This window comes from Hylobates moloch, unplaced genomic scaffold (genome assembly GCF_009828535.3).
Source record: "Hylobates moloch isolate HMO894 unplaced genomic scaffold, HMol_V3 SCAFFOLD_4, whole genome shotgun sequence".
Taxonomy (NCBI): Eukaryota; Metazoa; Chordata; class Mammalia; order Primates; family Hylobatidae; genus Hylobates; species Hylobates moloch.
In genome coordinates, this window is record NW_026652279.1 from 48,774,347 (window position 1) to 48,801,759 (window position 27,413).

At 38.1% G+C, this 27,413-nt stretch overlaps 2 protein-coding genes across 2 annotated transcripts in view; one reads left to right on the forward strand and one right to left on the reverse strand.

The window, feature by feature from the left end:
* Positions 1–8: 8 nt before the first annotated feature.
* GTPBP8 (GTP binding protein 8 (putative)) lies at positions 9–10,491 on the reverse strand. The gene is made up of 6 exons (XM_032150171.2): positions 10,077–10,491; positions 8,294–8,392; positions 6,167–6,297; positions 4,428–4,527; positions 1,802–1,920; positions 9–526 (listed from the first exon to the last, which is right to left on the reverse strand). The coding sequence occupies exons 1-6, from the start codon at positions 10,410–10,412 to the stop codon at positions 457–459; spliced, it is 855 nt and encodes a 284-aa protein (XP_032006062.1). The 5' UTR covers positions 10,413–10,491; the 3' UTR covers positions 9–456.
* A 13,057-nt stretch (positions 10,492–23,548) lies between these two features.
* The window catches only part of CD200R1 (CD200 receptor 1), a 62,402-nt gene continuing 58,537 nt past the window's right edge, over positions 23,549–27,413 (forward strand). Inside the window, exons 1-2 of the mRNA XM_058437509.1 lie at positions 23,549–23,612; positions 26,283–26,601. Coding sequence (XP_058293492.1) covers positions 26,535–26,601 — 67 coding nt within the window. The 5' untranslated portion in view covers positions 23,549–23,612; positions 26,283–26,534. The remainder of the gene's footprint in view (positions 23,613–26,282; positions 26,602–27,413) is intronic.

Below are 27,413 nucleotides of genomic sequence, written 5' to 3' on the forward strand. Positions count from 1 at the left end.
CAAAAAAATAGGCTTACATAGTAACATTTATCCATCAACTTACCTATCGATGCTTAACAGAAAAGCAGCCCCCTTTTACCTAGCCCATTTTAACATTTAAAAAAAATACACGTAGTAGACATATTCTTTAAAAGACAAAAGCCCAATAAAACGTCAGATCCTTCTGTACATAGTTGTAACAGGTTTTCATTTTATGGATGTGCTCTTGCTTGTCAGTTTGTTAAAACAGGGGAATCAGCTAGTAGCTGTTCTTATGAACACCGTAATTCAATTACTTACAAACTTTTTTCCCCCAGGCACAAATTCTTGTTTTGAGAAGGTGCAGGTTTTAAAGCTGAAGTGATCCTCCTGAAGTTACAGATGCACAACATTTAAAACAATGTTGAAATTCTTCTAGGTATTTAACTCCCAGTTAGCATAAAGCTTTTTTTTTTTTTTTGAATCTTCTGGGAACCATTAGTCAAGATTTCCTGTTATACTGGCTATAAAGCATCTCAACAGATGGATTCCAGAAAAGGTCACAGCACTGTGAAAAGAAAAGAAAAATAATTTTCTTCCTTTCCTCAGAGATAACATCTGAATTCATCAACTTAAAAAAATTTACAAATTCTTATGATTTCATGTATGAAAGCAGAACATCTTTTAACGTGTTCTAGCTTTCTTCTCTTCCCCCAACCCCTTCTTGTAGTATTCTAAAATCTGATGATCAATATTATCTGATCCATTTCCATCATGATTCCAAAAATTTCACTGTACCTTCTATTTTGCTTTGTTTTCCAGAATAAGTCTTGATCTCTTTAGTTTGTTCTTTTTGTAACAAATATTCAATTACCTTGTTAGACTTTTCAGGTTTTAAAAAAATTACCATCACCATTATTGTACATATTATTTATCTATCTGTCTTCCTATATCCATCTGTGCGTCCGTCCGTCCGTATGGAGATCAGCCAAAATGTTTCTCAGGTATGGATATATTACAGTTTTGGTTTTTTTTTTTTTTTTTGAGATGGAGTCTCGCTCTATCGCCCAGGCTGGAGTGCAATGGCGCGATCTTGGCTCACTGCAACCTCTGCCTGCCAAGCAGCTGGGATTACAGGTGTGTGTCACCACACCTGGCTAATTTTTTTTTGGTTTTAATTTTTCTAGAGATGGGGTTTCACCATGTTGACCAGGCTGGTTTTGGACTTCTGACCTCAGGTAATCTGCCCACCTTGGCCTCCCAAAAGTGGTAGGATTACAGGCATGAGCCATGGCACCTGGCCCTCAAATGCCTCTAGTTTTAAGTGACACTTTAAGAAACACTGATAATATTACAGGTTTTCAGTACATAAAGTTATAAAAACAATTCAACTAACAAGTGGATAAAGAAATTGTGGTATTTATGTACCATATACTACTACTCAGCCATAAAATAGAACAAAATAATGGCATTTGAAGCAACCTGGATGGAGGTGGAGACCATTATTCTAAGTGAAGTAACTCAGGAATGAAAAACCAAATACTGTATGTTCTCACTTATAATTGGGAGCTAAGCTATAAGGACACAAAGGCATAAGAATGATATAATGGACTTTGGGGATTCATAGGGAAAGGTGGGAGGGCTGAGCGAAAAAAGACTACACATAGGGTATAGTGTACACTGCTCAGGTGATGGGTGCACTAAAATCTCATAAATAACCACTAAAGAACTTTTCCATGCAACCAAAAACCTGTTCCCCAAAATACTGAAATAAAAAAAAAAACCCGCAACATTCTCAGATTACTTCATAAAAAAAACAAAAAACAAACAATTCAGCTCTTACCTTACAGGAAACAACTGAGGAAAACATCCTTGAGTTTTCGTGTTAACAAATTTCTGGATCTGAAGCACTTGTTTTAAAAGATGTCCCTTGGAAGATTTGTCAATTTTTGTTAATACAATCTATAAGAAAAATTTTTATGCATTGGAAATGAAGTGGTTCTTAATAATTTTACACATTTTAGCTATAATTTCTCATTTACAACTAGGTGACCTGTGCAAATTTATCTGTGTACCTATTTCCTCACCTATAAAATAAAAAGAATGACCCATAAAGGAGTAGCTGTGAAGATTAAATGAGCAAATGTGTGAAACACATCAAGTATACACTGTGTGTCTGCTGCTTAATAGTGCTTTAACCACATAGGGCCACAATATCTTGGAAAGATCAATGAGAAGGGTCCTGGAGTTATATTTGCAATTGTTCACATGATCACAATATACCTGATAGCTTAAGATATATAAATGAATATTGGGTTTATCTATATAAAATTGCCAATTTGTAATCATTTTTTGACCTATACTCTAAAGAAAAAAATCAGAAATCAGGCTATTTGTAGGTTGTATCTACTAGTTATATTCCAAGTTAAGTCCAGAATTCTACGTGTCCAGAGACAAGTATCATAGTGCAGAAAGGTCAAAGTATGGGTGATTATTACAAAAATCAATTAAAAATAAAACCTTAATCCACCAGGTATCCCTGGTGAGTTTCTGTAAAATTAAATTTCCTGGCAAATCATTTATGCTTTTTAGTCATAAAAGATGCTAATGGCAGGAGTATGGTGTCATGATACATACATTGGTTTACGTCCACGGTTCCTTTCTCAACTCCCATAGCCCTTGTCATGATCGTTTGTTATAATGTTGGATATGTTAGGCATCAGCAAACAAAATCTCTCTGACCTCCTGCCTTCCATTCATCTGCTCCAAGACAAGACTTGTAATCTTCTCTCACCTTTCTCATTGTGGTCATATGACCCTCATTCCAGAGAGGGTCCCACCTCATACCCTGGGGAAAGGGATGCTGATGTCATGAAGCTTCCATAAAAGCCCAGGAAGACTGGGTTTGGAGAGCTTCCAAATAGCTGAACACAGGGAGGTTCCCAAAGGGTGGCATGCTCAAGGAGGACATGGAGGTTCTGTGCATCTTCATTGTATCCTTTGTAATATACTTTATAATACCATCAAAAAACATGTTTCCCTGAGTTCTGTGAGCCACTCCAGCAATTAAACCCAAAGAGGGGGTAGTGGGAATCCCAATTTGAAGCCAGTCTAGATATTCTAGAGGTCCAAAATTGTGACTACTGTTTGAAGCCAGGTGAGAGGAGTAGTCTTGGGGACTGAATCCTCAATCTGTGGGATCTGATGCTATCTCTAGGTAGACAGTATCAGAATCGCATTTTCAGATACCCAGCTGGTGTCCACTGGTTGGTGAAGAAGAAAACCCCTATACATTTGGCCACAGAAGTCTTCTGTGTTAATTGTTGTGGTATGGGAGCAGAGGAAAAACAAGGTTCCAGTGTTTTTCCCATAGTGAGAAGCAGAAAGTGTGTGGTTTCTAATGACCTATGAATCCCTCCACAAATGGGAGTCTTTCCTCATAAAGGCAAATGTTCTGATATTTAAAAGGAGATACAGATATAATTTCTCTATTCCAATTCCTTTTCCAATGAAGAAGGTAATATTTCCTTTCAGTTAAAACTGAGGAAAATATATGATTTCATAAACTAGTATCTGTGATACCAAATAAGGAATACTATTATTTAGTTTGGCAACATTTAGGCATTTTTACTAGGTAGACTATCAATCATTTGACTCCTCATAACTATAAATTATCTCTAATGCTTCATAGGGCTTTTGCAGACCCCAAGAATTCCAAGACCCCAAGAATAAAACAAAAGTGGCTGACTAGTAACTTGGTCTGATTTGTACTAAACTCCACTGTTACATATTAGTGGCTTTCTGACATCTTTTTGAAAGCAAATTATAGTTATTGGGTTCTTCACTTTTCTTTGGAAAGAAACTTTAAGAGTGCTGTTTTATCTGGAAGTCTCACAAAGCAAAATTAATGTGGATACCAATCTACAATTCTGGTATTCTATTCTAGGTCAAAAGACAAAGAATACTGGTAAGAAATTCCCAGAATAAATTTTGTTTGCTTTAAAAATATTAAAATCCTACTTGTGTGTGCTGGAGGCTGCTATGTTCCTGGAACAATTTTAAAATTTTAAATTAGTTAAGCAACTTTTTAAGTTGCAGTTTTATTCACATTCTTGTAAGTACTATCTGCCAAGCTGCTGTTAAAGAGCTACTAACTTTTTCTGAACAAATGTTTATGTTGCTATAAAAAGAAAAAAATATGAACAGTATCTAGGAACATTAAATGAACAGCCTAACGAAACCTTTACTTTGCCTGTAATTTTCAAAACATAGCTGAGCGACACAAAAGAGAATAAAAGTGCCATAGAACTTCTTTTAATATTAATGGATGATTAATTGAAAAGATTATTCAAAAGGCACTCTCTTTTGAGGAGGCAACAAAAGCTCAATTGTTAAAAGGTGCATGTTCACACATATGCACGTAGAACTGATATTTCTAATTGCAACCATGATTCAAAGGAAGTACTTACCACATAAGGTAATGCAAATTCTTCACACATTTCTATGGCAATATTGTCTGTTTTTTGAATTCCAACAACACTATCCACTAATAAAAATGTTCTCTTCAAGCTATAAGCATGTAGAAAAGAAGATTAATGGCAATATAAAATATACCCATTCATTTATCCCCTCTTCCTTACTGTACTAAGAAATTCTCCTTTGAATAATTCTCAATCCAAACTTAAAACATTTCTTTAGGCAACAGGAATTCTCAATTTGCCAGAAGTTTATCCTGCAGTCCAGTAGGTCTCAATGCTATTTACTTTCAATAACTAAATCCACTAAATATTAATTTAAATCAATAAGGATATATTGGATATAAGACATTCTGCCTGGGACTTGATATATAATGAGTGAGTTCCCTCCTCTAAAAGCTTAAACTTGAGGAGGAGAAAGAGACACAAATCAAATTAGCCATAAATTACAGGTTATAAATTATAGAAACCATAACTTATAAAAAATTAACCATAAGTTATAAATTATTATTATTCTTCTTTTTTAGACAGAGCCTCATTCTGTTGCCCAGGGTGGAATGCAGTGGCACACTCTTGGCTCACTAACCTCTGCCTCCTGGGTTTTAGTGATTGTCCTGCCTCAGTCTCCCGAGGAGTTGGGATTACAGGCATGTGCCACCATGCCTGGCTGATTTTGTTTTTTTTTTTTTTGTATTTTTAGTAGAGTCGAGGTTTTGCCATGTTGCCAGGCTGGTCTCGAACTCCTGACCTCAAGTGATTCGCCGACCTCGGCCTCCCAAAGTGCTGGGATTACAGGCGTGAGCTGGTGTGCCTGGCCTATATGGGAATTTTTAAATATTACCCTAACACTAACAGATAACAAACCAGACACATTATATTTTGCATTTTCTTATGTAAATATTTGATTTTACCCTTTATGTAAAGCTACAACAAACAAGATATAAACATTTTTTTATTTCAAAAGATTAACATCAATTTTCTATATATTGTGCAATTCTTGAAACAGAACTATCACTTGATTACATAAGGAGACAAAAAAGAGATATCATTTGTAGCAAATGTGATGTCTGAAGTATTTTAAGAATGATCAGAATTTACTGGTTTTAACCAACAATTTTCATTTTCAAAATTAGCCAGGTAAGAGTTTGGTTTTAAAAAAAATTAACGGGCCAGGTGCGGTAGTTCATGCCTGTAATCTCACACTTTGGGAGGGCAAGGCGGGTGGATCACCTGAGGTCAGGAGCTCGAGACCAGCCTGGCCAACATGGTGAAACCCTGTCTCTACTAAAAATACAAAAATGAGCCAGGCTTGGTGGCATGCACCTGTAGTCTCAGCTACTCGGGAGGCTGAGGTAGGAGAATCACTTGAAATCTGGAGAAGGAGGCTGCAGACCCTAGATGGCATGACTGCATTCCAGCCTGGGTCACAGAACAAGACTGTCTCAAAAAAAAAAAAATGAAAAAAAAATATGCTGAAGTACTCTTTAGTCTCAATCTCAATTTGGGAAAACACTTAAATTTAATATTAAGGGTAAGCTAAACCAGAGACAGAAAACAAGCAAGCAGTATATACCTTGGTCCTAAATATTGTATTGTAGAATATTATGATAATAAAATGGACCTTATAAATCATTTGATAAAACTGAAGTGTTAATCATGTGTATAATACTCTACTGATGAAAACATGCTTTGGGGTTAAACGTATAACTATTATAAGAAAATCTTTTCCTTACTTCCTTCGTTCTTTTAGATACGTCTCTACCATGTCAACAAAATCTTCAGGTGCTCTATAGCCATAACCTGGCATGTCCACCACTGTAAAATGTTTTCCAACTTTGAAAAAATTCATTTTCTTTGTGTGTCCCTGATAAAGTAAATAGAAAAAGAAAAGCTGTCTTAAGATATGTCCTCCATCTACTTAATGATTCAAAATGTTTTCCAGTTAATCAACAAATATTTATTAAAAGCCAAGTATATAACCTTAACTATGCTGATGATGACACAGGAAAAGAAGACACAAGGGAAATGGCTGGAGATAAGTTTAGATCATACTACTTTTTGCTTCATTTTAAAAAAAGAATCTGTATGACTTAAGAAGAACTTTAGATTCCGTATTAGAAACATGTAAGCAAAATATTTTGGAGTCTTTCCTATTGCATTCACTCTTAGTGAAAAATTCACCCTGTTCTAAATTGTGACTGCATCAGTCAATATTCTCTGATGAACAATATATCTCCACTTTAAAGAGAAACTAATTATGGCAAGGATAGGTTAAAATGTTTACCATCAGTCACACACATTTTCATAAAACCTAGATCCAAAGTCTGATCGTTTCTTATAACTAGACTATTGCTTCCCTAAAATCAAGATGTTTTGCATGTTTTATTAGGTGGATTTTAGTGCTTTCATTAAACAATTTTTTACTGCATATACAACATAATTACAAAATATTTGTGCAACTAAAATTGATGCACAGATGATGAAAAGTGGTTTACTCAGTTTCGTGTCCACAGGACATATATTAATCAGAAAAGATAAGATTACGATAGGCAACTTTTTTTTTTTTTTTTTGGAGACAGAGTTTCACTCTTGTTGCCCAGGCTGGAGTACAATGGTGCGATCTCGGCTCACCGTAACCTCCACCTCCTGGGTTCAAGCGATTCTCTTGCCTCAGCCTCCCGAGTAGCTGGAATTACAGGAATGCACCACCGCGCCTGGTTAATTTTGTATTTTTAGTGGAAATGGGGTTTCTCCATGTTGGTCAGGCTGGTCTCCAACTCCCAACCTCAGGTGATCCGCCCGCCTCGGCCTCCCAAAGTGCTGGGATTACAGGCGTGAGCCACGCGCCCGGCAATTTTAAAGGTTAAGTCAATTATTTGGATCTTAGAACAAATATTATCAAAGGAAAGATTTTTATAAATGGTGATTTTTAAGTTCCCAGTCAGTTTATTTGTCTATAGTAAAATGATTTTAGAATTACAGATTGGGAATGTCAAGAATACATTTCCTCCATTGTCCTCTCACAAAAGGAAGGAGATCACTCTACTTAGAAGTGATCATTTAGCTGATTTATTTGGTGAGGCGGGGCAGGAGTAAGGATGGGAAGGTTAAGGAATGGAAAGAATCATTAGCGATGGAGCCAGAGAATCATTTTATGAAGTGAGGAGCAAGAAAAGACCTAGTGAAGTCTCACGGAAGGGTTCCAACTCAACGAAAGGGGTGTATGTGCGCTCACGCATGCACATACACAGGGATAGTGAACATTAGGGTTGGTGGAAAGGTTTACCATGGCCAGATAAGGTGAGAGAAAGTGGGGGTGATTTTGAAGAAAGGGTATCTTAGATATTGGCAGAGACTGCGTCGTTGAGAAGAAAGTAGAGGGAATTAGAAAATGACAGAAAGCTATTACAGCAGACTAGCTAGGAAAACAAGCATATAAGCATATGCCGAATGTGTGTGTGTAACTAATTCACGTACTTTATACCTTAAAAAAGATTATAGGAGGAAAAAAGCAAGAAAAACCTAAAAGCCCTTTACCATATAATCAGTGTAAAACTAGATGATCACTGTTACAGAAGGAAATATAGAATGACAATAAGATACTTTATTTGGCAACTCTGCAAAATTTGGATAAAGAAAGATTTTCTGAAGATACTGTCTAGACTACTAAAATAAATCCAGCTACACTTCCTTTTCTTGAGAAATACACAGGCATTAGGATGTCTTACTTTATTACTTTTTTGAAAGGAATCACTTCTCTAGGAACTTAGCAATTATGATTTCTTATACCTTCCAGCATTTATTATTCATATTAGTTAATCCAAGAGATAGTCCAAACATATTTAAAAACTTCAACATACTGGTTTTTTGGAGACTCTGACTTCAACCTCAGGGGCCAGTGAAAATAAAGCCTTGATCAGAGATGATTTTCCAACATTGCTTCTGCCGATAAAACACACCTTATACAAGAAAAAAGAAGTAAGTACTAGCTGTATATGCTATTCTGCATTAGATGCAAAAAACTTCAAATTCTAACATAGCTAATATTTATTGAATGAATTCAATGTGCCAGGTACTATTTTAAGCATCCAGCATATATTTTCTTATTTGTTTTTTTACAGCATCCTAGGAGATAGGTGATATTATCCTCATTTTACAGATGAGAGAACACAACTAACCCAAAATTATACAGCTAGAAAGTGAAGGAGTTGGGATTTGAACTCAGGACATGTATATCTAGAATCTGTGCTTTTAGTTTCACTACGCTACTCAAGAATATATGCAACTTTTATTAAGCATTTCATATTTACAAAGCTTTTTAGAGTAAAAACTAGATGCAGTTCAACAAAACTAGATGAAAAGTACAACTACATGTTTGGAAGCAGATTTTCTCAAGCACTCCCATGGTATACTGTAACACCACTGCAATTTAAAAACTTACTCTTTTCCCTTGACCTCTCTTGTTCCAATTAAGCTTTTCTCCTCTGTAGTGTGGAAAACAACAGAATATTCTTGATAATAACCATTAATACACATGGCTCTGCTTTTGAATATGGTATTGGGGGAGGGGGTACAATGCGAATCAGTTGTTCTAAATGACGGCCGTACTGCCCCTTGAGGGACATTTTGGAGATTATAAGGGCATTTTTGGTTATCAAGGCAATTGGGGGACATTTAGTGGGCAGGGGCCAGGGATCCTATTCTGGAAAATTCTGGTCAGTCCTTCAAAATTAATTGATCTGAGTCCTGCAAAAATTTTAAATGCTCTGCCAGAGCAAATCTAATGCTAATATGTAGATAAACTGAATTTTAAAAACGAATTACAAAAAAGTCCAGTAATTTAGAAGCTTAAATAAAAAAGCAATGGCTGTCTCAAAATCATTAAATAATTGAGGTACTCTTTGAATCCTGACTATAGTTCCACATATATTTAGATGAAATATCTCTGGACAATAGTGCACTTAGTGTAAATACATATGGAGAGTTGAGATGCCTTTTAGCAGGCTTAGAACAGAATATCATTAAATTGTAGGACATGCAAGAATGCTCACTCATGAAATTTCACTAATAAACGTTGTTATAAAAAACTTTCCACATTATTGCCATCTAGAGATAATTATTATTTTTGCACATAATAGGAAATTCAGATTAGGCGAAAGTTACTTATTGATACGGACAATCTCATTTGTGAAACTATTATTCGTTTCCTCTTCTTCACTGTCTGAATTCTAATTTGTCTGGCATGTTTTCCCTACTTAAATAGGAGACAAAAGGAGAGAGTTAATTTTTTTGAATGCTTAGTTTGGATTTGAAAAGCTTTTAAAGCATTTTGAAGTCTTCTATATTCATTCCCAAAATAATTTAAACTGTATACAGGCAGTCTCTGCTTACAGTGGGTCGACTTAACGATTTTTGACTTTACAATGGGTTTATGGGTATTGACTGCATTTTGTACTTATGATGGGTTTCTCGGGTATCCCCACGTGCATGGAGCATCGGCATATGCCTATTTAGTTAAAATAATATATGCGCCAACACAAAGCTAGAAAATACAACAGCAAAATCACCCGCGAGCCGGACGGCCAGGGCAGCGGTTAGCGCTGTGACGCCCGCGCGCAGGTGAACCGTTGAGAATCGCCTCACCTCAGGCCGCGGAAGGTCCGGGGCGTGGTCGATACGGACCGCGGAGCTGACGTAGTCGATGCGGTTCCGTTCAGTGGCCGTGAAGACGTTGTCTGCCCTCGCTATGTCCTCCGGGCTCGGGTCAAAGATACGCAGGTGAAGGTTTTGCCTCCCGTCGGGGGCGAGGAACCGCTCTACTTCCTGCAGCGGGTAGAGCAGCTTCCTCAGCTGCTGCTTCGGCAGCCGCAGCACCTCAGCAAAAGCTTGGGACGTGCTGTTAGAGCGGCTCAGTCGCTGTAGCACCGCAGGCATTTCAAAGAGCCTTTCCGCTCCCAGCCGCAGCCCGGGCGCCGCCATTCTCCCTTCCCAGAGACAGGCGGAGAGACTTTACTCCTGTGGCCTGGGTTGCGCGTGCGTGACTTCCCGCTGCCGCGACGCCTGCTGGGAGTTGTCTCCTCTGGCCTCGCTCGTTCCCAAGCTTTTTGCGTTCAGTGCGCGGGAGGAGGGTGGAGGCAGGCGGTGACCTGCGGGGAACAGCTGACTGGGTTTCTTTAACACCCTCGGCTTAACGATTATGTCTTACTGGAAGGATGTTTAACGGTTTCCAGAGGTGAAAGACCTACCTGGCCATGTGGCCCTTGAGTCTCAAACGAAGGACTAAAGTGTGAAGCTCTGATGCATTCCAGGAACGTTTCATTTTCACAGTTTTTGGCTATCTTATTAACTGTTGACATTTGTCATAAGTCCGCATCACTAGGATAAACACTTTTGCAAAAAAGAAAAGGGCTGGTGAGAAATGTGATTGTAATAGCACCACGTTTTCGTGGAAGGGACTGTTTGTATTTCCGCCTTCACTATAGCTGCAGGAAATGTCATTAAATTTTAGAGATTTCTTACAAAAACGGTTTTGCACAGATGTTACAGAATTGTTTCGTGGACGTTTCATAATATCATCTTATTTGAAAAGTTTGTCCCTAAAGTCGATCAGTGCTGAAATGGGAGATACAGGTATCATAATGATGAAATGAATAACTGAAAAATATTCATATGTTAAAAAAACTAGGTTTTCTAAAACATCAGCAGCCCAGAAAGGGTAACTCATGGTTTCTTGAGCTATTCCCCAGGTTGTTCAGTAACTAAATGAGACAATGCTTCAATAAATATGATACAAAAATTAATGAACAGAACCTGCGACTTTGAGGGCAGCCAATACGGCAGCCTGATGTGCTGCTGGCTGGCTAATTTTTTATTGCTCTTTGCATTAGGGTTTGGGGTGCCTTTCTGTTCGCTATTCTCTCTCCTCCATGTATAAAAGTGTATGTAACACTCTGTTATATACATCAGAAATTTGGGATTGTCATTACTGTGTGTTTCACCTGTCCGTGTGAAGAGATCACCAAACAGGCTTTGTGTGAGCAACAAGGCTGTTTATTTCACCTGGGTGCAGGTGGGCTGAGTCCGAAAAGAGAGTCAGCAAAGGTGGTGGGATTATCATTAGTTCTTACAGGTTTTGGGATAGGCGGTGGAGTTAAGAGCAATGTTTTAGGGGCAGAGGGTAGATCTCGCAAAGTACCTTCTCAAGGGTGGGGAGAATTACAAAGAAACTTCTTAAGGGTGGGGGAGATTATAAAGAACATTGATCAGTTAGGGTAGGGCAGAAACAAATCACAATGGTGGAATGTCATCAGTTAAGCTATTTTCACTTCTGTGGATCTTCAGTTGCTTCAGGCCTTTTGGATGTATATGTGCAGGTCACTGGGGATATGATGGCTTAGCTTGGGCTCAGAGGCCTGACACTGTGTATGTAATATACTTTGAAAGTGCTTTTATACATGCCATTTTGTTTTCAAACCTTGGAACCCCAGGTTTGGAAATAAGAGCATAAAAGAGTTTTGGCAATTCTTAGAAAGGTTTTAGAGGTATTCCAGGATTAATAGACGTTATAGTATTCATTTAATAATCATTCATGTTTCTGAATTCTAAATCGTTTTGGATTTCACTTGCTAGGACAAATCATTTTAGAATTATTTGACAGGACAGTTTTTGCAACAAATTATCTTGTCATACAAAGCTTGAAGGATCAAACAGTCTACTGGAAAGAAGCATGACTAGTAAAACCACTTGACAATGTATATATTTTTTTCTCTTTCACTTCATCTTTTAAAAGCATCTGTGTAAACAAAGCATATAAAACTTCAGAAGGATGATTTAGAGTTAATAAGACACTATGTTTTCCTTCAACATGATTAAACTCTTTCCTAATTTGCAGAAGTTCAATATGAAACATACATCGCAGTGAGACCTACTAGTGAGACGGGCGAAGGCTAGAATTGGGAGGAATTAGTTTATAATAACCCCATTGTAGGGCTGTAGTGGAAATCATCTGGTCTACAGGGAATTATCAAAGCCCAGGAAAAGAGGCTCACACCTGTAATCCCAGCACTTTGGGAGGCCAAGGCAGGAGGATCGCTTGAGCCTGGGCAACAAAATGAGACTGTCCCTAAAAAAATAAAAAATAAAATTAATATTGAAGGGAATCAAGTTTGGTGGATAGGATGTTGTGACAGGACTTTCTGGGTTCTGGCAATAGTACTGTGAATCTGTTGTTGTTGGCAGCATCCTGGTTTCAGGTGGTCTTTTTGTGTGTGGAGTAGGAGCTTAGCCAATAAGTGTAGGTTGGGAGTCAGGATCTAGCCTGCTAGATCAGGGCTAGGTCAGGGCTAAGATTCAGAATAGGGTTTTAGTCCAAGTAGGGAAAAGAAGGACTGTAGATTAGAAAACCTTGCTGTCTACTATGCGCCTGCCATTTACTAGGTCCAAAACAGAATTTCTAATATTCTCTAATTGTCTCCTAATCTGTAAGAGACAATGGCACCTCCATTCCTCCAATTGACTTAGCTGAAAATCTTGGGAGAAAATTCTGGACTCCTTTTTCTGTTACCCTAAGTCCAAGTTGTTAGCAATCCTCTTGGCTTTACCTTGAAAACATATCCTGAATTGGATACTTTTTAGCACATCCACTGCTACCACCCTGATACAAGCCACCATTATCTCCCACCTAGATTATTGCAGTAGCTTTCAAATTGATCACCCACCTTTGCCCTTTGCCCCCTTCAGTATATTTGCAACATGGTGATAGGGAAGCGGGGCAGGGAAGTGCGAGGAGAAGGGCAGGTCCCTGGCTAGAGCTCCACCCCTGGCCTGTGCCCATGGACCTAGGTGAGGACAGGCACTTCTGGCTTTGTGCCCAAATGTTGCATTTCCCAAAGCCACCCACGTCTGCCACACCCCCATCCTGTGCCTATAAAACCCCCGACACCTAGCAGGCAGACACACAAGTGGTTGGACCTTGAGAGGAACATGTCGGTGGAAGAAGACATGAGCTGCTGGATGTCAAGAGGACGTCGAGGGGAGCAGGCTGCCCACCAGCAGGCCATCCACCAGTAGAATGATGCAGTTTGGGCGGGGCGGTTGGAGGGCTGCTGAGTGGCTGAACTCCTGGGGAAAACCATCTCCCTTCTGGCTCCCCTATCTGCTGTGAGCTACTTCCACTCAAAACCATGCACTCATTCTCCAAGCCCACATGTGATCCGATTCTTCCAGTACACCAAGGCAAGAACCCAGGATATAGAAAACTCTTTGTCCTTGTGACAAGGTAGAGGGTCTAATTAGCTGGTTAACACAAGCTGCCTATAGATGACAAAACTAAAAGAGCGCACGGTAGCAGATGGTCCACTGGGGCTTCAGGAGCTGTAAACATCCACCCCTAGATGCTGCCGTGGGGTCGGAGCCCCACAACCTGCCAGTCTGTATGCTCCCCTAGAGGTTTGAGCAGTGGGGCCCTGAAGAAGCGAGTCACTCCCTGTCACATGCCCTGTGAGGGGAACAAGAGTACTTTTCCCATTTCAGTGGCAGCAACCATGATCCTGTTAAAATATAAGCTAAACCTCCAAGAGCTTCCTGTCTCACTCATAGAAAAAGTTCTTGCACTAACCTAAGAAAAAGTGCCTTCTGTTTTGATAATGAGGAGGTAGTTTACCACAAAGTTAACAAGGTTTTAAAAATTTAATATGACTTTTACAGGTGTTACATACTTTATACATCATCCCCAGAATCAGCTTTTATTGCTAAAATTCATCTGCCCTAAAAGTCATAGTTATACTCTGTCATGCTCAGCTAAGAATAGAAGGAAGATAGGTAGGACAGGATCCTCTCAATTGTTCTTACTGTGATGTCTGCCTCTATAGTGAATGGCCATTAGGTCCAGAGTGATCCCAATTTACGTCCAGGTCCTATAGGTTTCAAGCTTATGAAATCCATCTAAGACATGAAGAAGGTAAACTTTGTAGGCCTAGATAGGTAGGGGACACTGGGGACATCAGAGAACTCCCATCCTAAGTTAAACATGATTTGAATGTCCTGACAGAAGCAAGAGCAGGGACTCTAGCAAAACTTACTTCTAGAAATAGAGAGAGGGAATGGATTAGGTCTCAGTGTCTGACTTCCACTAGACCTTTCTTACCCTGACTTTTCCCCTTGTTTTAACAACAATAATGAACATTTATTGAGTGTCTGCTATGCCAGGAGTTTATCTGAGTACTGATAAACTATGAGAAAGACCTGGTTACATTCAAATTGGGATATCAAACTCTTTTTTTTTTTTTAATTATACTTTAGGTTTTAGGGTACATGTGCACAATGTGCAGGTTTGTTACATATGTATCCCTGTGCCATGTTGATTTCCTGCACCCATTAACTCGTCATTGAGCATTAGGTATATCTCCTAATGCTATCCCTCCGCCCTCCCCCAACCCCACAACAGTCCCCGGAGTGTGATGTTCCCCTTCCTGCAAACTCTTGTATTAGGAAGAAAATATTGGGAGAAAGGAAGATGAAAGAGGCTTTATATGAAGTAGCATGATATGGAAGAACCTTCCACATAAATTACTTAAATTGTGATAACTACTATTTGAATGAATGATTTAAATTTAAAATACAATTAATTATATTTTTCTCAAGTTTTCTGTGCAACATTCATTTTAAATTTTTACTTTAGATATTACCTGACACATTGACACAAATTTGTGGCACAACAAGTTTGATTTGTTCACCTAATTTCTTTCTTTTTTTTTTTAGAGACAAGGTCTCGCTCTGTTGCCCAGGCTGGAATGGGCACGATCGTGGCTCACTGCAGTCTCAACCTCCTGGGCTCAAGTGATCTTCCTGTCTCAGCCTCCTAAGTAGCTGGGACGACAGGCACTCAACCACCCTTGGCTAATTTTACAAAGTTTGTGTGTGTGTGTGTGTGTGTGTGTGTGTGTGTGTGTGTGTGTGTTTTTGGAGAGACAGAGTCTCACTATGTTGCCGAGGTCGGTTTTGAACTCCTAGCCTCAAGAAATCATCCTGCCTTAGCCTCCCAAAGTGCTGGGATTACAGGCATGAGCCACCACACCCAGGCTTAATTTCTTAATTAGGGCATAAATTATTATTCTTGAGATTTGTTATTTTACTATCATTCAAGAACCAATAGAGACCTATTTTCCATGATCTTAGTCTTTGGAGCTCATGAAAGCGTTGAGTTTTTTGAATATCTGATTAATGTATCTTTAGAGAATATATCTAAATTTAGAGAATTTTTTTCTTTTTCAGAGAAGTTGTTTGAGCTTTCTTTTAAGGTTGTGCCTACTGCACTGACAGATTTCTCTAAAGAGATCTGGAGATTAACCATCAGATGGTACTCATATGTAGGAGGTGAGTTTGTAGAATTATTTGGATTCTGGAGGAGGAGTAAAGGTTCACTTCTTTCAAGGTTGTTTTAATCAATAGAGAGAGAAATGATTGCTTTAAGTGGTCTTAATTTTTTTCATTCGTAATTTTGCATTTAGCTCTGTGCCATACAAGTGCTATTAAAATAATTTGGAACACTACCGTATTCAAGTTGTGTTTTTATATCAGTAACAAGCTCAGAGGGTTTTTTTTAATTGTTTTTGGAAAATAGTATGGATTTTGCTGTTCTGACTGATTAATTCGTTAACATTTTAATTCTTGTGTGTTAAGCAAGGTTATTTTAGTGGGCGAGTTTACTTTGTAGTACACATCTAGTTTATATCTCGTTGCCTTGTTGGAAGTGAATGGAATGTTCTCTAACACCCTGAGGAGATGAGGCAACATTCACAGACAGATATATTGATATATATTCAAATTTTTAACTTATTCATAGGTAGAGTATGTCAGGTGTTCCCAAGACTAGCTCCCAAATGAGGCGAACAAGGATGCACAGAACTCAGCATATAGTTGTACTTATGCCTATAACTTACCACAACAAAAGAATACAAAGCAAGCCTGGCAAAGGGAAAAGGCACTCAAAGTGAAGTTTGAAGGAAGCCAGGCACAAGCTTCTAATCGTCCCCTAAGTTGTACAGGATGCAATTAATTCTGCCAGCAATGAGTTTTAACAACATGTGTGAAATGTTGTCTACTAGTAAAGCTCACCTGAGCCTAGGAGTCCAGGGTTTTTACCGAGTGCTGTTCATATAGGCATCTAGTGCCTGTGTGACTGACTATAGTCACTGAAAGTTCAGATTTGCAGAAGGAAAGCAGCATCAGTATGTACCACTTGTTTGTACAAATAGTTTAGATACAGTGAGCCACTCATCATGAATAGAAAGTTGGCTCTGTGCCATGCAAGGAAACTGTTTACCAGTCAAGTTCTCAAATGTCACCCCAGTGCCAATCTTGTAAACAAATCTTTCTAAGGGTAGCAGCCACAGGCCTGCTATATGAACTGTTTTCTGCACATAGATTAAAAGATAAAAACATTTAAAAATGAGAAGTTTCTCACCTGCACTTATTGTGAGATTGTATACTTGTAGGAAAGATGTATTCCAGGTTCTGCTCTAAATACAAGTGATTTCTCTGGAGATTTTTGAGAAAAGTGGGACAGACCTTCTCTAGTCATTTTAATAGGATATGGCAAAACTAGAATTCTTCCTGTGGAAGGAGGTCATAATCAAAGCTGCTGTCTCAGCCACCTGTAATAAAGTATGGGGCCTCTGGAGAGGAGTGCAATGAATTGGTGATTCAACTGGTATGAACATCAGGTTTAGCTGGAGTTGAGTGCAGCAATGTCCTTGAACATTCCCTCCAACATCCTTACCCATCCTCCTCTAGGGGCTGGACAATCAGATTCAAACAATGTTTTGTGATTACTCTCTAGAAAGGAATAATGCCTGGTGTAGTGGTACTAGGTGGTTACCTAATAGGCAGGATCTCGTGGGTGGCAGGAGCACGAATGGTTGAGCCCAGAATGCTGTGATATATCTCTCTTCTGCCTAGACTAGTGCAAGTCAGAACCTAGCCTTTCACTCCTCTCTCTAGGTATCTGTTATTTACCAAGATAGCTGATTTTTTTTTAAAAGATAGCTGATTTTACCATAATAGTATAATCTCATGAACTCACATTATGAACCCACAAGCAATGGAAGAAAAAGTAAGAAAAAGATAATTCATTCTAGAAGTAATCAGAATGATTGAACTTGGTGGACAAAGAATTTAAAATAAAAACAGAAAATATCCTCAGAGATAAGGGAATATATGGCAAACATGAAACAGGAAGCTTCTGAGAAGTACCAGTTGAACATATTAGATATGAATTATATTATTGTTGAAGTAAATTTCTCAATGGATATGTTTAACAGTTGAATAATATTATCAACTCAAAGAACAAAATAGTGAGCAGGATAATTAGATTGGAGAATATTCCAATAAATATTAGGAAGGGATAAAAAATATAAAGAATTTAAAATTAAGAGCTGTGAAGGTGAAAAGAAGAAATTTAAATAACAATATTATAAGAGTTGGGCATGGTGGCTCACTCCTGTAATCCCAGCACTTTGGGAGGCTGAGGTGGGCAGATCGATTTGAGGCCAGGAGTAGGAAACCAGCCTGGCTAACACGATGAAACCCCTTTCTCTACTGTAAATGCAAAAAATTAGCCAGGTATGGTGTGCATGCCCGTAATCCCAACTACTTGGGAGGCTGAGGCATGAGAATTTCTTGAGCCTGAGAGGCAGAGGTTGCAGTGAGCTGAGATTACACCACTGCACTCCAGCCTGGGTGACAGAGCAAAACTCTGTCTCAAAAAACAAAACAACACAAAACAAAAGCAAACCAAACAATATTATGGGAGTACTTGAAAAAAATGAAGTAAAAGGAGGAAATTTGCTGAAGATTTCCAGAATTAAAGATACTTTGACTAGGAAGCAGAGCACTACTTCATACAGGTTTAATTGCTTTATCGTATTTATCCAAGTAATAGATAGAAATATTAAATCAAAAAAGATCTTATCTACTTCCTTTTCTCAATACAGAACATTAAACATTCAAACGTTTTCAACGGTTTCATATTTCCTACTTCTTCTTTTCCCAAGGTGAGATAATCATAACAGTATTCTTTAGAAAATTCCCCTACACACATTTTGAAATCACATTAAATCACTCCAAGTTATTGGTAGTATATTAATAAGTAAAAAGAAAGCATGTAAGAAAGAAAGATCACTAGTAGGAAAATAGTCATAAAAACATAACTTAGTTGTCAATGGAACATAAATTATTTTAAGAAAAAAGCCTTAATATAGGCCTTCAGACTTTTAAAATTCTTAAATTTCCTGTATGGAATATCTGAGCTTTTATGTTTCAACAACATAATCAATGCCACAAGTGACCAAAATAAAAATGACTTTAATAAAATGCATTTCAGAAAGTTGTGGTAAAATGGAAGCAGTCACGAAATACAAATGTTCTGTGGCTTCTGATGTCTGTTTACCTTTTTGCTGCTGCCCACAAGTTAAATGATAGTGTTTTAGTTTTAAAAACCATGCTTTTGAAGCTGTAACTGCATCCTTCTTTTTCTAATCCAGTAGAGTGGAGATGATGTGAAATGGTCAAATTCAGGAAACATTTTAAAGTAGAGACCAAAAAGACTTGTTGATAGATGAGGAAAAGCAAAGAATCAAGGGATGGGACTTTTACATCAGGTGATTCAGACTAAGAAATTTAGATTAGTCTTCCCTCTCAAGCCAACTAGAAAATCTAGACATAATCATTTTAAAAGTCTGCTGGATGGCAGATCAGTGACCTAGCAAGGTAATGAAGAATTACTTCACCAAGATTCAGAAAAAGAAAGAAATACAGATTGATGAAACTGGCATTGGAACTACTTTTACCCTGGGGATGTTTACTGATTGATATACAAGAGCTAGTTGAAAGGTGAACAGTGCCTTTGGTAGCCTCTTGAAATGAGAATGAGTGGACAATAAAATCACCCCTTATATAGTGTGTTAGGCTGTTTTGTGTTACTATAACATAATACCACAGAATGGGTAATTTATAAAAGAAATTTATCCCCTACAGTTCTAGAGGCTGGAGAGTCCAAGTTTGAGGGGCTGGCATCTGGTAAGGGCCTTCTTGCTCATCATAACATGGTTAAGGGTATCACATGGTTAGAGAGGAAGATTGTGCATGTCAGCTCAGGTCTCTCTTCCTCTTATTAGAAAGCCACCAGTCCCATCATTGGGGTCCCAACCTGATGACCTTATCTAATCCTGCTTACCTTCCGAATGCTGTACCTCCAATCAACATATGAGTTTGAGGATTAGTTTCCAACATGAAATATGGAGGACACATTCAAGCCATAGCACATAGACTGCAACCTACCTTTGAGTCATCTGATTGCACAGAAAATTCTAGTCCTTAAAACTGGATTAAGGTGATTCCTGATTGCTACTGTTTATGGACTCCTGGCAGAAGCAAATGAAAATCTTCTCCAGAGGAAGACAACATTTTGCAGGGCCTCAAATAATTTCCAGTTTTTCTGCAATTTGAGAAAGAAAACACAATACCTGGCACATGAGGAGACCAAACATCACAGAAAGAACCAATAGAGATTTACCCACAGTTACTACAAATATTGGAATGATCAGACAGAGACTTTAAAATATTACTTTTATGTTTCAGGAGACAAAGGACTAAAAGTTTTGGTGGAAAACTAAAGTTATAAAAATGGTAGCAGATTTGAAAAAAGAATCAAATAGCATCTGAGAACAGAAAAAAAAAACAAAAACAAAAACACAGTAACCCAAAACTAAAAGGCTGAACTGAAATTTGAACCCAGAAAGTTCAACTTAGGAGCCATAACCTTAACAGCTACTCTCAAAATTAGATAAAAAATTGTGACATTCTTAAACTCCAACTGTAACTAATTAGAGTTTAGCCAACTTCAACTATTTTTCAGTTATTCACTGAAAACATTACATTATCTTATAAAAGATAGATAGGATGGTCAAATATGCAATTTAGGGACAAAATTTTTAAGCCATTGATAAAACCATGATGGATCAACAGAACATTTATCATTTCCTTGAGAAAGGCCCAATAAAATTTGAATAAAATTTCAGGCAAATATAAGCTTCTATGACTGATATAATTTTCATGATTCATATTCTTTTGTTAGAAAGTTATATAGAACTAATTTACTTATCAATTAATATTGTCTAGACATTTAAGGTAAACCCACTTGGCTCAGTCTAGAATATTTCTTTTTAAAATGTTCTGCTCTTCTTGACTTTAGTATTAGGGTGTTCTGGAGATCAGATGATACTTGTCTGTCTTCAGCATGCTTTGCCTTGATGTTAGTTTTTAGCCAAGGTATATGATTGGGCTTTTCCTTTAAAAAATTTATTTCCATATCTTCTGGATTTCTCAGTTGACACTTACAGATGAAAATTACCTGACTGCCTCAGGTAGGAAATATCTTAATGCAGAGCTACTTCAAGGTTATATTTTTGACAAGATTTTCCATTAATTTGGTTTCTTGGGAATGAAAGACAATTGGCTGAGTGGAATATCATTGCATTTGAGACTAGAATTAGAGTAGATTATTTTCCAACATTTATTCAATTAGCAGACAAACACTGTGGGGTACCATCAACCCCCTTCAGTGAAGGACTTTGTTGCTCCAGTGTTGATAGTGTTTTCCACAGTTCAGGGATCGGCCTCTTCATGGATTTCCTTACCCAAGGTCATGGTCCTTCCCGTGGCTATAATAAATGACTCATAGATGCAGAAGTGTAAAGATCTGCCCATTTCAGGACAACAGAGAACAACTCTAAGGGGCAGTTTCAGCTCTATAGCTCCCCAGAGGGTTACCTGATTCTGGTGTGGGCCTACCATACAGTGTGATTCCCTATGCCCACATCAGTTTCTGTTCCTTCTTATCCCCAAGTGATGATCTGAGGTTACTCCTTAATATAATAACAATTCTTCACATTAAACTCCGTCTTGGAGATTGCATTCCAGGGTACCCAAAGGTGACAATCTTTGCAAATTTTCATGCAATGAGATAGGGAATCCATCTTCCATCCATCCATCCATCCATCCATCCATCCATCCATCCATCCATCCATCCATCCATTTATCCATTTATCCATTTCTTTACACTGCTGCTTTTAAAACAATTTTTAAATTTTATAGAGATGGGCTCTCACTATGTTGCCCAGGCTCATCTCAAACTCCTGAGCTCAAGTGATCCTCCTGCCTCAGCTTCCCAAAGTGTTGGGATTACAGGCATGAGCCACCATGCCTGGCAGCACTGTTGTTTTATTAAACCATCCTGGCAACTAAAAGATTCATTTTTGTTTTTTTCAGCAACATTTCTTCAAGGTATAATATCTGTACTATCCATCAGGTAGTCATTTGTTATGTTTCAGCAGTTTCCAAAAGATGTAAATTAAATGTATAACGTTTAGGCATGTTAGCACACTTTGTGATCAAAATCTTAATGTGAAGCTATTTTTGAATTTGCTAGATAAATTTACAAAAATCTTAGCATTGGTTTCACCTAATTATCTCCAGGGGGCAGCAGAGAGTAATCTTAATGCAAATAGATGATTAGAAACAGCACAGGGTTTGCTTATTTATTTAAACAAAACAGACCAATTTTGAGAAGGTAAGGAAGAAAGAGTGAATTAATACATAAATAGAGTCAGTAGGGGTTAGGAATGTGGGGGATGGATTGGAGACAAAACAGAGTTACCACCTTCAAAAAAGTAGATAGTAAAGGAGAGACTAGTTAGCCACATAGCTTAAGAAGTAGACTTTGGAGTGAGATTTTTTGGGCTTGAATCTTGTTTCTATCACTTATCAGCTGTGTGGCTTTTGACAATTTACATTATCTCTCTGCTTTGAGTTTCCTTAATGGTAAATGGTATTTACTATATAGGATTGTTGAGATAATTAAAGTAGGTAATATTTATAAACTGCTTAGAAGAAGACCAGGGTGTTAAGCTTAGGGCTTGACAAATATGTGCTATGGATCTGACCAGTGAGATTCACAGTTGATATTTAGCTAAATATACAATGTGGTTACTAATTTCTCTACTCTGATTTTGCTTATTTTGATACTGCACATATTTGATTTTCAAACATCTATTTCTCGATTTTCCTTTTTGTATAATCTGTAAAGTTATAATGAAAAAATAATCATTAATTCCAATATGATATATTTTTTCTAACTTTTTAAGAAGAATTTTTATACATTGATGTAGATCAACCATATATTAGGAGTAAAAATTTTCAAGAAAAATCAATATAATAGTATGTATAAAAATAGAAATATGCATTTTTTGAGGCTCTTTTAAGTTACCGTTTAGTCCATTTAATGATTGTCCATGGAGGAAGATACAGGATTTCAGATGAGTCTTGAGAGCATGGGTCAATGAAGGTTACAGAGAGGTGAATTGGAAAATAGAAAATGGAATATGGCCAGGAAAGCAGTCCTTTTTATGCAATTTTATGTTGAATTATAGCATTTCTGTGGTAATTCATTAGATTCAAATCTGTAGTTATTGTACAAGGGAGCAGAGAGGAAGTAAAGAGTGGAGTGCTGTAGAGTTTGAGTCCCTTGAAATTCTTTAGACTATTAGGTATTGTTCTTTTTACCTCTGTGAAGTTGGCATGTTACCACTTGGCTAGCAGTAGGACAGAGTAGATTGAGGGAATTAGGACTAAGTGTTTAGCCAGTATATTTGTGTGAGCGTGTGTGTGTGTGTATGTTTGTGTGTGCACACATGCATGTGTATAGAAGGGTAAGTCAGGCCAGATATCTAAGCCAGAGAGTTCACCAAAAGTAACAGTGACAAGGCAAGTAGTTATTGGCACATTTTGCAAGAATGCACATCCAGAAAATTCAGCTATGGGAGGAAGGGCAGGCAGGTGCTGAAGTTCTCAGCAGCCAAGACTCAAATATAAGAGGTGAATGAGTAGGTAATGGTACTGGTGAACAAAGGGTCCCGGGAACAAGAAGTCAGGAATAAAAGTCCATAGAACTTTGTAGTAAGTATTCAAGAGCCATGCAAATCTTCTACATAATGGGGAGGAATCCCAAGAGCAAGACTGCAACATTTCATCTTAAATGGTTTCAGTGTGGCTAAGTCTGAATCTGACATTGGAGAGAAAGATATACACCTGATTGGAAGAAGTTTACTTCAACAACATTTATAGGTACGTACATCAATTTTCAGTTTATTGCAATTGATAAATTGAGTAAACCAACCATGCTGGTTTGGGGGCATTATGGCCTAAAGTAGTTCTAATTTACTAAAGCTTCTAAGTCTTTTTGTTTTGGCTACAAATTAATTGGCATTACATTGTCCTGTTTGTTTCTCTTATGCTATGATTCTTAACTGGTATTATTGAAGGAGAATTGGAAAACTGGTAGAGTAAAAGGTTTGGGTTTCTGGCTTGAACGACACCTGTTTCTTGATCCTTTTTCACTCTTTTGCTTTGCTTCCTGGGTCCTGTGCCCAAGGGCCCCAACCAGGGAGAATTTGGGGCCTTTAGATTTTTTAGAAGGTGCATTTACCAGACACATCTTTCTCTTATTATACTGACTTTCATGGCATGTCTTTAGTGGATGATTATGTTAACAAACTTTTAGTCCCTTTATTGTTTTAAACATTCATGGTCCATAAAAGGTAGAAGGTGGGAGTTGAGAGGTTACTGGCATGTGGTTTGGGGGTGGAGAGGATGAGGGACCAGGGAGAGAAACTGTCATCCTATCAAATCTACTTTGTGAATTTTATGGTTTTTGATACCCATCACTTGATTCTTAAACTGTTGATTGCAGATTGTGGTCTGACCTCAGGTAAGTGCATTGGAGTGTGTCTATGAAAGTTGTTGCCTGAAATTTCAAAGTAGAGGAGTTGAGTGAAAAGAACACAGGGCTACAAAATATAACACATTTTATTCCCAGCTGTGCCAACAAGTCGCTTTGAGGCCGTAGACCATTTAGCCCTTCTGTGGTTTAGTTTTGGCTGTGTCATTGAGCAGATATTAAAATAAATGATCTCCAAGAATTTTTGATGACATGAGAAAAAGCTAACGTCAATATAATATAAACAGATAGAGACTTGAGTAAGGAACTTTCCCAGTATCACTGGACTAGTAATTGCACAACAGAGACTTAACCCTATGTCTATCTGTATCCTAAACCAGTGTGAATTTTAACTTTAACTTCTCTCTGCTCACTGCAACCTCTGCCTCCTGAGTTCAAGCGATTCTCATGCCTCAGCCTCTCAAGTAGCTGGAACTACAGATGAGTGCCATCACACCTGGCTAATTTTTTTTTTTTTTTTTAAGTAGAGATGGAGTTTGGAGTTTTGTCATGTTGTCCAGGCTGGTCTCGAACTCCTGAGCTCAGGCAATCTGCCCACCTCGGCCTCCCAATATGCTAGGATTGCAGGCATGAGCCACTACTCCCGGCCAACTTTAACTTCTATGTGGTGGAAAACCAGAATGTTATCTGTATTTTAAATCATGTATTCTCACTAATTTTCCAACACCTGGTGAAGCATTAGACAGAAGAGAAGACATTTTTGTTATGGTCTTCCCATTGTCATAGCTCGTACCCTCAAGTGTTCCATGCCCTCAAGGACCTGATTTCACAGTCTTCATCAAATTAATTAACTGGAAAAAAAAGCTTGAGAAGGGAAAGGGGGGAAATACTTATAATGTTTGGCAAGAAGGAAGATGAAACTGCTAACTGAGAAAAAAATGCATGCTGTTTAATCTTTTTCCTGTTTGCAATGTTTTCTTCCCCTTCCTGTACAGTTTTGCCTTGGGGTAGAAAATTCTTAGCACATAGAAGATTTTTCCCTCTCTCAGACATAATTTAAAAGCATAGTAACTAGCAACATTAAGGAAGAGTTTTTTTTTTTTTTTTTTTTTTTTGGTGGGAGGGAAGTCTGAATTCCAGATGTGTGGCAACTAAAATAAGGGTGATTATTTGTAATCTGGTTAAAATGATCAGTCTAATTCTCCAAAGGTGAAACTGAATGGCAATAAGTACTGAGTTCTGATAAACAGAATGCCTTCACTCCCAACAAGGTAGATACCTATGTCTGAATTACTGAAACCTGTGAATGTTACCTTGTGTGGCAAAAAGGACTTTGCAGATGTGATTAAATTAAGATCTTGAAATTAGGAGATCATGTTGGATTATTTGGGTGGACCAAAAATAATCACAAGGTCTTTATAAAAGGGAGGCAGAAGGGTCACAGTCAGAGAAGATGTGACAGTGGACCAGAGGTCCGAATGATGTAGCTACAAGCCAAGAAATGCAGGCATTCTCAAGTCGCTGGAAAAGGCAGGGAACAAATTCTGCCCGAGCCTCCAGATGGAGTGCAGCCCTTCCAACACCTTGATTTTAGTCCCCTAAGATCCATTTCAGACTTCTGATCACCAGAACTGTAAGATAATAAATGTTGTGTTGTGTTAAGCCACTGAGTTTGTGGTAATTTATTACAGTAGCAATAGGAAACTAATACACTTATGATGTTTACAGGGTTGTGTGTTGACTCCCTTTATAGACAGGAATTTCACAAAATAATTTTCAAGAAAAAATATTGTATTCCAGACTCAAATACTAAGGCCATAAAGCTCTTCAACCTGGATAAAGCCTCTAAAAGTTATCATAATTGGGAAATTTACAAGGATGGGCCAAAGTCGATCAATATTCTGTTTTACTTTTTGGTGCAAGTTTAGACAAATCTGTTTATCTTGGACACGTTCAATGCCTTACTGTGAAGTTTATCTGTGTACAGCAGAAGTGAGAGGAGAACCAATGAGCTGAGAGATAATTCGATCAATCTGCTTCCTCCGTCTTTGCTTCAGGGCTTCATACAGGAAATCTATTGCTGTGTCAAGTTCCAGAGAAAAGCTTCTGTTCGTCCAAGTTACTAATCAGGCTAAACCACATAGACGTGAAGGAAGGGGCTAGAAGGAAGGGAGTGCCCCATTGTTGATGGGGTAAGAGGATCCTGTACTGAGAAGTTGACCAGAGAGGGTCTCACCATGCGCACAGTTCCTTCTGTACCTGTGTGGAGGAAAAGTACTGAGTGAAGGGCAGAAAAAAAGAAAACAGAAATGCTCTGCCCTTGGAGAACTGCTAACCTAGGGCTACTGTTGATTTTGACTGTCTTCTTAGTGGCTGGTAAGTTTGAATTCTCTTTGAGAGAACAGTGAGAAACCTGGTCTCAGCTCTTCCTGAGTTTATTTTTTGTCTTTCTTCTGGGGCAATGCAAATCAATTGCAATAATAGATATAGGGGGTTGCTAAATACGGGTCACTCCCATGTCTAGTTTACTTTATCATCCTTTTTTCCAGTGTCTTGCTTATTTTACTTTGTATAATATACGTTGTAAAATACATATACTTTGTATAATATACAGATCTCTATAATTTGTCTTACTGCCCACTTCCTTATTTCCTCTTGTTTTTTTGAACAAGGCAGGATAAATCAAATACATACTAGCAGCCATCAAAGTCAGTTAGGTTCTCTTTATCTTATTCTCTGCCCCTACTCCCTTTTTTGAGACAGGGTCTTGCTCTGTTGCCCAGGCTGGAGTGCAGTGGTGCAATCATAGCTCACTGCAGCCTGTAACTCCAGGCTCAAGCAATCCTCCCACTCAGCCTCCTGAGTGTCTAGGACTACAGATATGCACCACTATGCTTCGCTAATTTTTAAAATTTTTGATAGAGATAGAGTCTTGCTATATTGTCCATGCTGGTCTTGAGCTCCTGGCTTCAAGCAGTTCTCCCACCTCAGACTCCCAAAGCATTGGGATTACAGGTATGAGCCACTGCACCCAGCCTCTTCTCGCTTATTTATTTATTTATTTTAATAAGAACCCTAACTCATTTAGGTCCACATTGCCAGTAGCATAGATTAGGACAGTTTATTGCTTTCTGTCACTTTCGATGATTAGGCACTTCAAAAATAAAATATGCTTACAGTTACAGTGG

Bases quoted from the DNA above. Each gene is read 5' to 3' on its own strand.
- GTPBP8 (XM_032150171.2), bottom strand. From the start codon at position 10,412: ATGGCGGCGCCCGGGCTGCGGCTGGGAGCGGAAAGGCTCTTTGAAATG. The intron at 8,393-10,076 runs GTGAGGCGATTC...TTCTTGTATAAG, and splicing joins CGGACCTTCCGCGGCCTGAG to GTGTGTTTTATCGGCAGAAG. The intron at 1,921-4,427 runs GTAAGTACTTCC...TTTTTCTTATAG, and splicing joins AATTTGCATTACCTTATGTG to ATTGTATTAACAAAAATTGA.